Source organism: Heptranchias perlo, chromosome X, assembly GCF_035084215.1.
Source record: "Heptranchias perlo isolate sHepPer1 chromosome X, sHepPer1.hap1, whole genome shotgun sequence".
NCBI lineage: Eukaryota > Metazoa > Chordata > Chondrichthyes > Hexanchiformes > Hexanchidae > Heptranchias > Heptranchias perlo.
The window spans coordinates 10236438-10248675 of record NC_090370.1 but is presented as its reverse complement, the minus strand read 5'-3'; the positions used below and the strand labels follow the sequence as shown (position 1 = coordinate 10248675).

At 45.3% G+C, this 12238-nt stretch overlaps 1 protein-coding gene across 1 annotated transcript in view; it reads right to left on the bottom strand.

Moving 5' to 3' along the window:
• Positions 1-12238, bottom strand: part of bloc1s1 (biogenesis of lysosomal organelles complex-1, subunit 1) — a 91890-nt gene continuing 79652 nt past the window's right edge. The window contains exons 3-4 of the mRNA XM_067976695.1: positions 11742-11874; positions 1-1146 (exon numbers count right to left, since the gene is read on the bottom strand). Coding sequence (XP_067832796.1) covers positions 1039-1146; positions 11742-11874 — 241 coding nt within the window. The 3' untranslated portion in view covers positions 1-1038. The remainder of the gene's footprint in view (positions 1147-11741; positions 11875-12238) is intronic.

Here is a 12238-nt window from a genome sequence, read left to right as displayed (position 1 = left end):
GGTATTTATCTTCTTACTTTATTAAATGTGCACACAGACAGGTTATTTTTTAATGATTCATTTATAAACAAGATCAGTATGCTGATAAACACTTTTGCTTCTGGGTGGGACAGTGTCATACTTTCGCACAGAATTTTGGCTCATTGAAACAAAAAAAGCTTTTGCTTTATTTAGGATCGCAAATTCTGTGTCATGTCAGAATGCAGCTACAGAGCACAAGCAAGCAAATGAGGTCCATCCCAGCAAGAACAGGAAGAAGCAGCAACCAGAGCAAAGACTGGCAAATGAAGTTATTTGCCTGACAATACACTGCAGAACAGCGAAGCAACAGCTACAATGCAAAGACTGGCAAGGAAGGTCACCCGAATGACAACACACTGCAAGAGGGAGAAGCAATAGCTGCAGACTGGCAATTGACATCATGCCACTGACAATAAACTGCAGGAAGGAGATGCAACAATGTCCTTTAATTGGCAAAATAAATATAAGTGCAGTATTACACAGTACAGCAGCATGTGATGCAAATTGTTTGGCACAGAGGATCGGGTTTGTGGGGGAACGAATCAAAATGTAATAATTTTGTTTTCAACAGGGCAGTGTTCCACTGAATATTTCTACCACTAATGCTCTCTCTAGAGTGCTTTTTTTAAAACCCAAAGTTTGCTCCCAGCAACCAGAGACAGGTACAAATTATTTTAGCAGTAAAACATGAAATAGCCCTGCACATATTTTATTCAAGATCTTAACATTTGCACATTATTCTTTTTTGACTATTACACCTGGGAAAACAAAAGCAAATTCATCAAGTCTCAGATATCTGCATTCATTCTTAGACTATCGTAGTTAACAGTCATCACAGTGGGTGGATAATATATCATAGTCCTCATCTTAGTAAGAATCAGGAAGGGCATTTAGGCCTTACTGCAATCTTCCTGTTGGAAATCCTCCTTTGCATAGCTTGTGGTTAGAATGTCAGCTTTTAACTGTGAAGACTTCTTCCTCACAAAATGCCCATTTCTCAGATCCACATTTGATGCATCATGTTGCAGGTTGCAGCTGCCCTTTATAGACGTACTCTAGGGCAGTGGCAATAGTCCTCATGTCCATCTCAATACTTCTCGCCCAATTCTCCACATCACCAATTTCCTGGAGGGATAACAACTATTCAGTAAGATCAGACAAAATCAACATCCACTTGCATCTCTTTGCTGCTCAAGTCCCTGTTTTTTTACCCTTTTATCCTTTATCCTTACATAACCCAATTCAGTTTTATCTTGATGGAACTTCAATCAGCTGTCATCTATGGTTCTCTAAAAGGAAATATTTTTGCAGCCAGTTTTTTCCCATCTTCCACAGATACCAGCCTTCCAGTAAGAAAGGAAAGAACTTGCATTTATGTAGCTCCTTTCACATCTTCAGGATGTCCCAAAGTACTCCACAGCCAATTAATTACTTTTGTTATGTCAGCAAATGCAGCAGCCAATTTGCGCACAGCAAAGTCCAACAAACAACTGACATATCTGTTTTGGTAATATTGGTTGAGGGATAAATGTTGGCCAGGACACCAGGGAGAACTCGCCTGCTCTTCTTCGAAATAATGCCATGGGATCTTTTATGTCCACCTGAGAGGGCAGACGGGGCTTCGGTTTAATGTCTCATCTGAAAGATGGCACCTCCGACGGTGCAGCACTCCTTCAGTACTGCACTGGTTTGGTGGCCTAGATTACGTGCTCCCTGGAGTGGGGCTTTGAACCCACAACCTTCTGACTCAGAGGTGAGAGTGCTACTACTGACCAAAGCTGACATTTCACTCAGGTGGCCGTTCTTGCTGTGTGAGCCAGGACAGTTAATTTTGGCAAGATATTTGACAATAGGAGGTATCGTAGCCAAGCCCAATCCTCCTCACACTCGAGCTTTCCAGCAGGGGTCACTTGAAAGCAATTAAGAGCAGCAATTCTGGCTGATTTTCTGCTCCCTAGCCTGGGGCACTGAGGCTGAATGTAGCATCCCCAACTAATGCCTGGGCTGAGTTCAGCTAACTCTGCACAGACTGGGAATCAAATCTGGGACATTCCAGTCTGTCTGGCTTAACATTATAGCAGATAGTGTCTCTACCCTCTAGGCCACTGGAGAGCTTATTCCATAAGAATTGGAAAAAGGAAACAGGCCATTCGACCCAACTAGTCCATGTTGGTGTTTATCCTCCACTCGATCAGTAGTCCTAATCCCATGTGCCCACCCTGTTCGCATATCACTTTATTCCCTTTTTTCAACCAGCTATCTAACCTATTAAATGTTGGGACTGGTCTCTGCTTGAACCACTAACTCTGGTTGTGAATTCCACTGCCTCACAACCCTCTCTGTAAAACAGTTTATCCTGTCTTTTATATCTAAGTCCCCTCGTTCTAGACCCCTCAACCACTGGAAACAGTCTGTTTCTATCCACTCTGTCCCATCCCTTCATAATTTTGAACACCTCTATCAAATTACCCTGTTCTCTCCTCTGTTCTAGCAAGTAATGTCCCAATTTTTCAAGTCTTTCTTTGTATTTGTATTTCCTTTTACCAGGCAGCATCCCAGTGAATCTGCGCTGTACCCTCTTTATTGCCTCAACATCCTTCCTTTAGTGTAAAACCCAAAACTGCACACAGTATGCCAACAGTAAATGGTGCAGGTGAGAATTAGTCTTTTTCTTTTTGAATGATGTTGATTTTTTTCTTCCCCACTGCCCACCTTCTGTGACAGAGAAATCAGATGGGTGGGTGACCTGCTTCCAGACCTCTGCCAGTGCACTTTTTGAGCTATGCCAGAGTGATGGCCCTCCCTCTGATTTTCTACGCCTCTTACATAGAGATGTCTGAGCTTGATTCCGCACATAATGAGGTTGGATTGGGCGATTAAGCAAAGTGAGGATTGCATCTGCATCCCGCTAGCCTTTTGGACTGTGCTTTGCTGCTCAATAGGCAGTTCCACCTGATCAATAGGCAGTTCCACCACATCTTTATGAATGTTCACTGGCTAAAGGCCCTCGAGAGGTACAGAATATTAAAGTCGAGATGTAGTGGTGAATCAATCTAAAACCTTAAGACTACAGTCAAACCTGACAATAACAGGAAATTGGTGCACTGGCTCCTTGTATCCAATTTATACTGTGGTAGGGTGTGTTTGAAAGAACATCTAGTATAGAAAAACCTTATGGGCTAGGGTGTATCAGGTATCAGTGTATCAGGTTTTGTGCTATTTAGCTGGCAGTCACATGGCTACACTATGCAGTTGTTAGATTAAGGAAGCAGTTAGCCAGGGCGTAAAAGGATTTAAAAAAAAAAATCACAGCTCACCAAGTGGATCAAAACCCCCGACTGGGTTGTCAATGGACATGGTATTTTGTACTCCTTTTATTGCTGTTATCGTGCCAATTGAAGATTCAAGGACAAGATTTGTGCTCGCTTGTGTATGTGGACAGGGCTGAGCTCCACTGTGATGCCCCACACGGAGAATAATCTACTAACACTTGCTGTCTATGCTCACGCAAGAAGAACTGGACAGTTGGATGAAGTATCGGAGGGCCATCTGCCCCTTTGGAATTGTACCCCAGTGCCTTCTGAAAAAGAGGGAAAAACAGATGCAAAGGCCTGGCCATCTATCAGATACAAGAGACCTCCAGCTCATCTGTGGAGCTGAATTCAGTCAGGATCACAGACCTAGACGTGTCAGCGGTAACATTCTCGCCTCCCCAGCAGGAACAGATAAGGCAGCGGATTAAGATGGTACAGAAGGCATCTCACGTTGTGTTCTTGACGTGTTCCCGCGTCCCCCCCCACCCCCACCATCTTTACTTACCTTAACTCAGGCAAGGGAGGGACGCCCGACCCTGGCAGGTGTTAATTTTTTTTTGTGTTAGGGTGTGTTTTATTAAAACAAATCAAAAACCAAATAAGAGACAAATAATAATGTTATTGTATTGATCCAGGATGCACTCCAGCCCCTGCGGTGCCCACTGGTCGTGGAAAGCCTCAAGCGTACCGGCAGACACCACGTGCTCCATCTCCAGGGGGCAGGTGTTAATTGTAGCCATGCAACTTATAGCAATTAGTGTTAATTGTATTCAGGTGGTGTGTATCAATTGGGAACTCGCTTGTATCCATTTATAAGAGAGCTCATCGAGGGTGTGGGTGTAATGTGGATCTCTGTGAATAAAGGCTTGGAAGTAACTGAAGACCAGGCTCTAGTATTCTATCCTCCACCACCGGGCTATCCAATTTAGAACAACAGGCAGGAACCTAGTTTAAAATCGGAAAATCGCAGCCCAATGACATCATTGGTGCTGCAATGTCATTTTAACTTCTGGATTCAGGAGGTCCACATAGGGCTCACCCCGACAGCAGAACCACAACAGGAGTCATAGGGTGGCCAGAAGAAGTGAAGGTAAGTTCACAAAAATCTCTTTTCCATGGAATTCTTGTAGACCAGGAGGAGAAGGCGTGCTCCTCCTCCCCCCCTCAGGCCCCGCAAGGAATCCTTCGGTCTCCCCATCCCCGGCCTTGCCTCTCCCTCCCAGTGCCGGCACTGACTTCCAAAGCTCCTGCCCAGCGTTAATTTTGTTGCAGTGACCGTTCACTTGGATCCCTGGCATTCTCGGACACCCGACTGAATTATTGCTCCCGTCCACCAGTTCTGACGCCACTCCTGCCGGTTTCGGGTGGAGACCATCTTGGATTATATAAATGAGGCCTGGGAGTTAAAATGGCCCGGGTCTCATGCTGAACTCCCCCTGGGGGTTTCTCTCCTGCTCCGCACTGCCACCAGTTAAAATTGACCCTTTGAAGTCAGAAGGTTGTGGGTTCAAGACCTACTCCAGAGACTTCAGCACATAATCCAGGCTGACGCTCCAGTGCGGTACTGAGGGAGTGCTGCACTGTCGGAGATGTCGTCTTTCGGATGAGACTTTAAACTGAAACCTGATCTCCTGTAAAAAGATCCCAGGGCACCAATAGAAAAGCAAGGAGTTCTCCCAGTGTCCTGGCCAACATTTATACCATAACCAACACCACCAAAAGTAGATTAACTGCTTATTTATCTCTTTGCTGTTTGTGGGACCTCGCTGTGCGCAATTTGGCTGCTGCGTTTCCCTACATAATAACATTAACTGCACTTCAAAAGTAATTAATTGGCTGTTAAGTGTTTCGGGACACGAAAGGTGCTCTCTAAATGCAAGTTCATTACTTTTTTTCACTCTGACACCCAGGCCTTAAGGCTCTGTTCTAAAGATAGCCCCAATAACAAAACTTGGTAATAGATCATAGCTACAGATTGCTTGTGGAAGAACTGAATTCCAGTTTTCTTTAGAAAAGGCCCTGGTTTTAGGCAATTGTTTTGTTATTCGAATTCCATGGGGCACATGTAACTTTGAGAAATAGCTGGATGTATGTCTGGTTAGGAACAGAATTGAGCATTTAAGGATAACTACAGATCTGTGGAGCATTACGGTTTGTGAAACAGAATGTAATGATATAGATCATGTCAAAAACACGTGCTTGTACAACTTGCACATTACATTATTGTGATTAAAAAATGACACCTGGCGCTTCTCCCTCCCTGAACAAACACTTCTCCATGACAGCAGTGCCTCTTTAAAACTAGCAATATAAGATGGCTATAGTCAAAACTGGATTTGCCAGGATCATGGTATCATTGTTTTTATTTCTCTCCACAAGCCAGTAGATGGTGCTCAGCGCTGCATTAATTCAATGCTACTAACTGAAAAAGTTTTATCTTTTCTCAATCTAGTATTCTGCCCTTCACTCCTGAAGCACTGATTGACCCATGCTGGGGTATAGTTCAAGAGTTCCAGACCACCCCCTACATCAACCAAGTGGCTATCCTTAAGTGTGAGCCTCGACAGTTAGTGTCAACAGAATGTTTAATCATAGGAAGTATCCCAACATCCCAGAGCTTCCTTGCTTGTACTGCTCATGAATACATCATGCAGCACATTTGCCAACTGAGCCATTGAGGCAAATCACAAAATAGCTGCAAAAAAGTGTCCTGTAAGTTTCGAAGTGATGAACATTATAAAATGCAAAGAAATAGGTAACTACAGCATTTTTCTGAATTCACAGTATCATGAGTTTTTTTTTACTTAAATATAGTGCAGAAATAGTACAGAGTGATCAAACAGTTAATGTTATTAATCCCAGTTTTTGCCTAAAATATTGTGACTTCATTTATCGTTATAAGACCATAAGAGATAGGAGCAGGAGTAGGCCATTCAATGAGATCATGGCTGATCTGATTTTTACCTCAACTCCACTTTCCCGCCCTTTCCCCATATCCTTTGACTCCCTTGCTGATCAAAAATTTGTCTAACTCAGCCTTGAATGTATTCAATGACTCAGCCTCCACAGCTTTTTGGGGTAAAGAATTCCAAAGATTCACGACCCTCTGGGAGAAGAAATTCCTCCTCATTTCCGTCTTAAACGGGCGACCCCTTATTCTGAGACTATGCCCCCTAGTTTTAGATTCCCCCATGAGGGGTAACATCCTCCCAGCATCTACCCTATCGAGTCCCCTCAGAATCTTGTATGTTTCAATAAGATCGCCTCTCATTCTTCTAAACTCCAATGAGTATAGACCCAACCTGTTCAATCTTTCCTCATAAGACAACCCTTCCATACCCGGAATCAACCTAGTGAACCTTCTCTGAACTGCCTCCAATGCAAGTATGTCCTTCCTTAAATAAGGGCACTAGAACTGTATGCAGTACTCCAGGTGTGGTCTCACCAGCATCCTGTACGATTGTAGCATGACTTCCCTACTTTTATACTCCATCCCCCTAGAAATAAAGGCCAATATTCCATTTGCCTTCCGGATTACCTGCTGCACCTGTATGTTGACTTTGTGTTTCATGTATGAGGACACCCAGATCCCTCTTTACCACAGCATTTTGTAGTATTTCTCCATTCAAATAATATTTTGCTTTTTTATTTTTCCTCCCAAAGTGGATGACTTCACATTTTCCCACATTATATTCCATCTGCCAAATTTTTGCCCATTCACTTAACCTGTCAATATCCCTTTGCAGACACTTTGGGCCCGATTTTAGCACCCGCTCTCGGGTGCGTTCTCGGCCGGGGGGGCCTCGAAAATCGCGAAATGGAGGACCCCGACCGGATCCCGCCCACTTCCGGGTTCCACGCTGACGCGCCGGCGTGCGCGCGCAGCCCCCGCTGGTGGGAATCCCGCAGACAATTAAAGCCAGCGGGGTTCCACTTGAGAGTATTTATTTAGCTATTTCAGGTCATTAACTGACCTGACTGAGCTGTTTTATTAGGAAGTGTGGGATTTTACCTTGAACTGAGACTGTTTCCCATACTGGGGGAAACACTCTCACTCCAAACGGACGTGTTGCAGCCAGCAGCCTGTGGCAGCTGCCAAGGTGCATTCCACAGGTGGGGGGGGAGACCCTTCACCAACGCAGGAGGACACTCCGTAACATTGGGCGACGCCTGCCCTCCACCACCCTCCTCCAAGCAAGAAGATTCACCGGCGTGGAACCGCAACCCCTGTGCGAGGACACACTTCTCTACCGTGCACAACCCCTCAGACCTACGGCTGCCAGATGGGGGCTGCCTTGACATCCTCGGAGGGCGAACGGCATCACCAGCCTCACCATCCACGCCGTCCGCCTCTGACTCGTGGAGCTCCACAACAGAGTGCTGTGACACATCCACCTGTACAGCAGGAGGGAGGGCTACCGCAGAGAGAGATGCGTCGCAGAGGGCACTACCCTCGCCACAGGGTCCACAGACCGAGGCTCAGCCTCCTGGACCTCTCTGAGCAGCAGTGCACACGGAGGCTCACAGTCACTCGACATGTAGCCGTGGACATCTGCAGCCTCTTTCATGCTGAACTGCTCCTGGCTGGCCCGTGCATCATCTTCCTACCTGTCGCTGTCAAAGTCACCACTGCCCTCCCGAACTTCTCCTCCACAGCGTTCCAGGGTGCAACCGGGGACATCGCCGATGTCTCTCAGTCGTCTGCGCAGAAGAGCCCTGCAAATACACCTACACCCACTCTGCAGTGACACAATGGGTGGCATCAGTGGTGCGTCCTCATAGTGATACCCAGGAGCGGGCATTATTGCACAAACCAGACAGGATTGGCGAAGACATGGCAGTAGTGGTGCCAATATAATGTGTGATGTGAGTTGTTCTGAAATTCAATATAAGTAACACCCATGACAAACCCTCAAACACCCTTGTGCATCCCCTTCATGCTCACGACACGTTTGCCTTACGCTGCCTGCTGCACATATGTGATGCATGCCCTGTGGCTGCAGCACAGGTGGTGGCAGGTTGAGTGAGGCTGGCCGTGAGAGAGATGCACGAGAGGGTGAGTATGGGATAGAGCCATGAGATTGTATGAGGATTGGGTTGCGTGGTAGTGGTGGGGTGAGTACTGGCGAGGTGAGTAGGTGGAGGTAAGATGAGGATGGGGTTTGAGTGGTTATGAGGGGTGATGTGACAGAGTAGTGTTGGCAGTGCCGAAGGAGATGTGGGGTGGGGGCAGTGATGTGGCAGACGGAGTGTAGGGGAAAGACTACGTGTACTCACTTTGGCTGACCTACTGAGGTCATTGGACCGCCTCCTGCACTGTGTGCAGGTGGGCGATATGTTGGTGGCGCAGGTGACCCCCTCTGCCACCTCGAGCCAGGCCTTCCTGGTGGCGCAGGCAGGCCGCTTCCTCCCGCCCGCCGGGTGGAAGATCTCTGTCCTCCCCCTCCTCCTCACCCCATGTATTGATACCTGGGGTGAGGCATCATTAAACTGGGAGCAGCCTACCCCCTGGGCTGCTCCATGCTGTAATTTTTGCTATTTGTTGCAGCATCTGTCAGTGGAGGACTGCCCCTTTAAACAGAGCGCCTCCAGCTGACAGATCTTACTGCGCATGCGCAGCCTGTCCGACGCGCTGATCAGCAGCGGGGAACCCGGAGGAGCAGGTAAGTGAATCCAATTAGTGGTTTGCCTGCTGCGATCGCGCGGGAAACCCACTAATTTCACCGGGCACGTTACCAACGTGCCCGCTTGCCCATCCGCCGGGAACCCGCACCCCTGGTAAAATCGGGCCCTTTGTGTCCTCATCGCAACTTGCTTTTCCACCTATCTTTGTATCATCAGCAAATTTGGCCACAAGACAATCTGTTCCTTCATCCAAGTCATTGATATATATTGTAAATAGTTGAGGCCCCAGCACTGATCCCTGCGGCACCCCACTAGTTACAGATTGCCATTTTGAAAATGACCCTTTTATCCCAACTCTTTGTTTTCTGTTAGTTAGCCAATCCTCTATCCATGCCAGTATATTACCCCCAACACCACGAGCTCTTATCTTGTGCAGTAATCTTTTATGTGGCACCTTATCGAATGCCTTTTGGAAATCCAAATGTACTGCATCCATTGGTTCCCCTTTATCCACCCTGCCCGTTACTTCCTCAAAGAACTCTAATAAATTTGTCAGACATCATTTCCCCTTCATAAACTCTCCTTGATTATATTATGAGTCTCCAAATATCCTGCTACTACTTCCTTAATAATGGATTCTAGCATTTTCCCAATGACAGATGTTAGGCTAACTGGTCTATAATTACCTGCTCTCTATCTCACTCCCTTCTTGAATAGGGGTGTTACGTTTGCGGTTTTCCAATCCGCTGGGACCTTTCCAGAATCTAGTGAATTCTAATTTGTCCTTTTTAAAGTGTCTCAATGCTGGATACATGATTTACAAATAATGCAGAAAATGGTTTACAATCTGCAAGGAATTTCATTCACATTAAAAATGACTTTCAAAGGGGATGTCAATGCTGGCTTTTTGGTTGCAGATTTGCAGTATTCTGGTAGGTGATGGCTTACTGAAGCCACATCATCCTGAACAATCTAACTTAGAAAATCACTATGATCGGCAGAGTGGAATCTTAGAAATATTTGATCACTCAAGTTAGGACAGCATGTTGGGAAAATGAAGATTCCAAAGTAAATATCAAAACCTAATGATGTATCGAACTATATTTTCCACAAAAGAGCAGCCCTCCTGAAATGCGATTATTGAGCAAGGGCTGAGCAGCTTCAAAAGCTCTACACAGAAGGTAAAGGCGGTTTATTCAGTTGCTTGAACAGCAGCTGGGGAGCTGAAAATAATTATAGCATCTATAGTTAGCCAGGCCTCTCAATTGGAGATTGATCACCTTAACAACCACAGGTGTGGGCTGTTGGTCTGAGGCAAACAGCATATTTGTGTTGTCCCACTACAGTGGAGCATTTGCGATGAGAGGTCATGATCTACTTCTGAGATAGCCAGAACACACAATGGAGTGTTATACGTCATGTTGCAATGCATCAGATGACTTGTATACAATATTAAAATGAAAAGAATACCTTCTTCCTGCCCAACCAAATCCCCAACAAGAGGAACTTTTTCATTTTAAGTATTAAACTGTGCTTTGTTCGTGTCATTTGACAAAAAGTCTATCTGAATTGGGGAAGGGGAACCATTCTGCCCATTACCAGCAATGTGGGTAGTATCAAGAGAATAGATTTACCTGGCAGATCTCACTGCCATCCAGTAAAACCATTATTGAGGGGCAAGGAAGGAAAGAGCAGTGAATATGCCACCCACCAGAATATTCAGTCCACCACAGACAAAGCATTCCAAGTTGCTGACTACCGTATATCTCTACCGATGGACATTCATCTCTCTGACATGGGACATCAGTGAAGATAGTCATTAACTGGGGGTAATTAAGTGATTATGTTGTTTCAGACTGAAGCAGCAATAGTCTTCTGCTGTTGGAAAGATATAGTAGCTCATTATTTCAAGGTTTAACATTTCCTGAGTGAATATAGTCAAAGTTGGTTTGGCAATGTGCCAGAAATCAGATATATTTAATACCATGTTCCCACAATTAAAAGCCAAATGTGTAAATTGAGACAACTCCCCCAACATCAGGTTCAATCATGGTACACTGTGTTCACATAGTACTTTTCGGGTCGCACACTGATATCATACACCAAAGCATCCATCCAGAGTGTTAGCAATCACGTACATGCTTGGGCAGCACTGGGCACCGAGGTAGTAGAAACAGTTAGTTGTGGATCAAAGTATTAGCACTCTCACCCAAGTCAGAAGGTTGTGGGTTCAAGCTCCTCTCCAGGACTTGAGCACATAATCTAGGCCGACACCCCAGTGCAATACTGAGGGAGTGCTGCACTGTCGGAGGTGCCACCTTTTGGATAAGACATTGAACCAAGGTCCCAGCTAATTGCTCAGGCGGAGATAAGAGATCCCACGGCACTACTCAAAGAAGAACAGGGAATTGTCCTAGTGTCCTGGTCAACATTCCTCCCTCACCCAATACCACAAACAGATTAACTGAACATGCATCTCATTGCTGTTAATGGGATCTTGCTGTGTGCAAATTTACTGCCACTTTTACCTACATAACAACAATAATGGCATTTCAGGAGAAATTCACTGGCTGTGAAGCACTTTGGGACATCCTAAGGACATGATAAGGCGCTATATAAACGAAAATCATTTTTTGTTCCAAATCATCACATGCAATTAATGTGACAAAAAGCATTCTGCAAAATGTTAAGTTTTAAAAGAGTGTTTAAAAACAGTCAAGGTGATTAACAAGTTTTGGGATATTTCACTGTACATCAGGGCCTTCCACTGCTACAATTTACCTTTAGTGCCTGGTTGAAGTTGTCCACCATACCAAGCCACTGCTGGGTCTGTTTGGCAAACTGGGCTGCCTGGATCTGCAGAGTTTTTACTTCATTATCCAGTTTCCTCTGATTCACATAGGCCTGTGCCACTCTGAAAGGGAGACAGCAACATATCAATCGGCATGTTTGCAGAGGTGAAAAATGGCTGGTTACTTATGCAGCCAAGTAAATGGCAAAATGTGATGTTATGAACAATTTTCCAACAATTGTAATGCAGTATTTGTCTTGCCAAACTGTTTGAATTTTTTGTTATCTATTAGAGTATCTGCACTGCTCTTTTTTAAATGTCCATGCTCATGCAATCATTGCATTCTTTAACAGCACCTCCTTTCCCTGTGGCATCTACCATTATGACAAACAGGGGCAGCAATGTTATGGGAACACCAACCCCTCTAAGTTCTCCTCTAAGTCACACACCATCCTGACTTGGACATATATTGCTTTGACTTCATCAT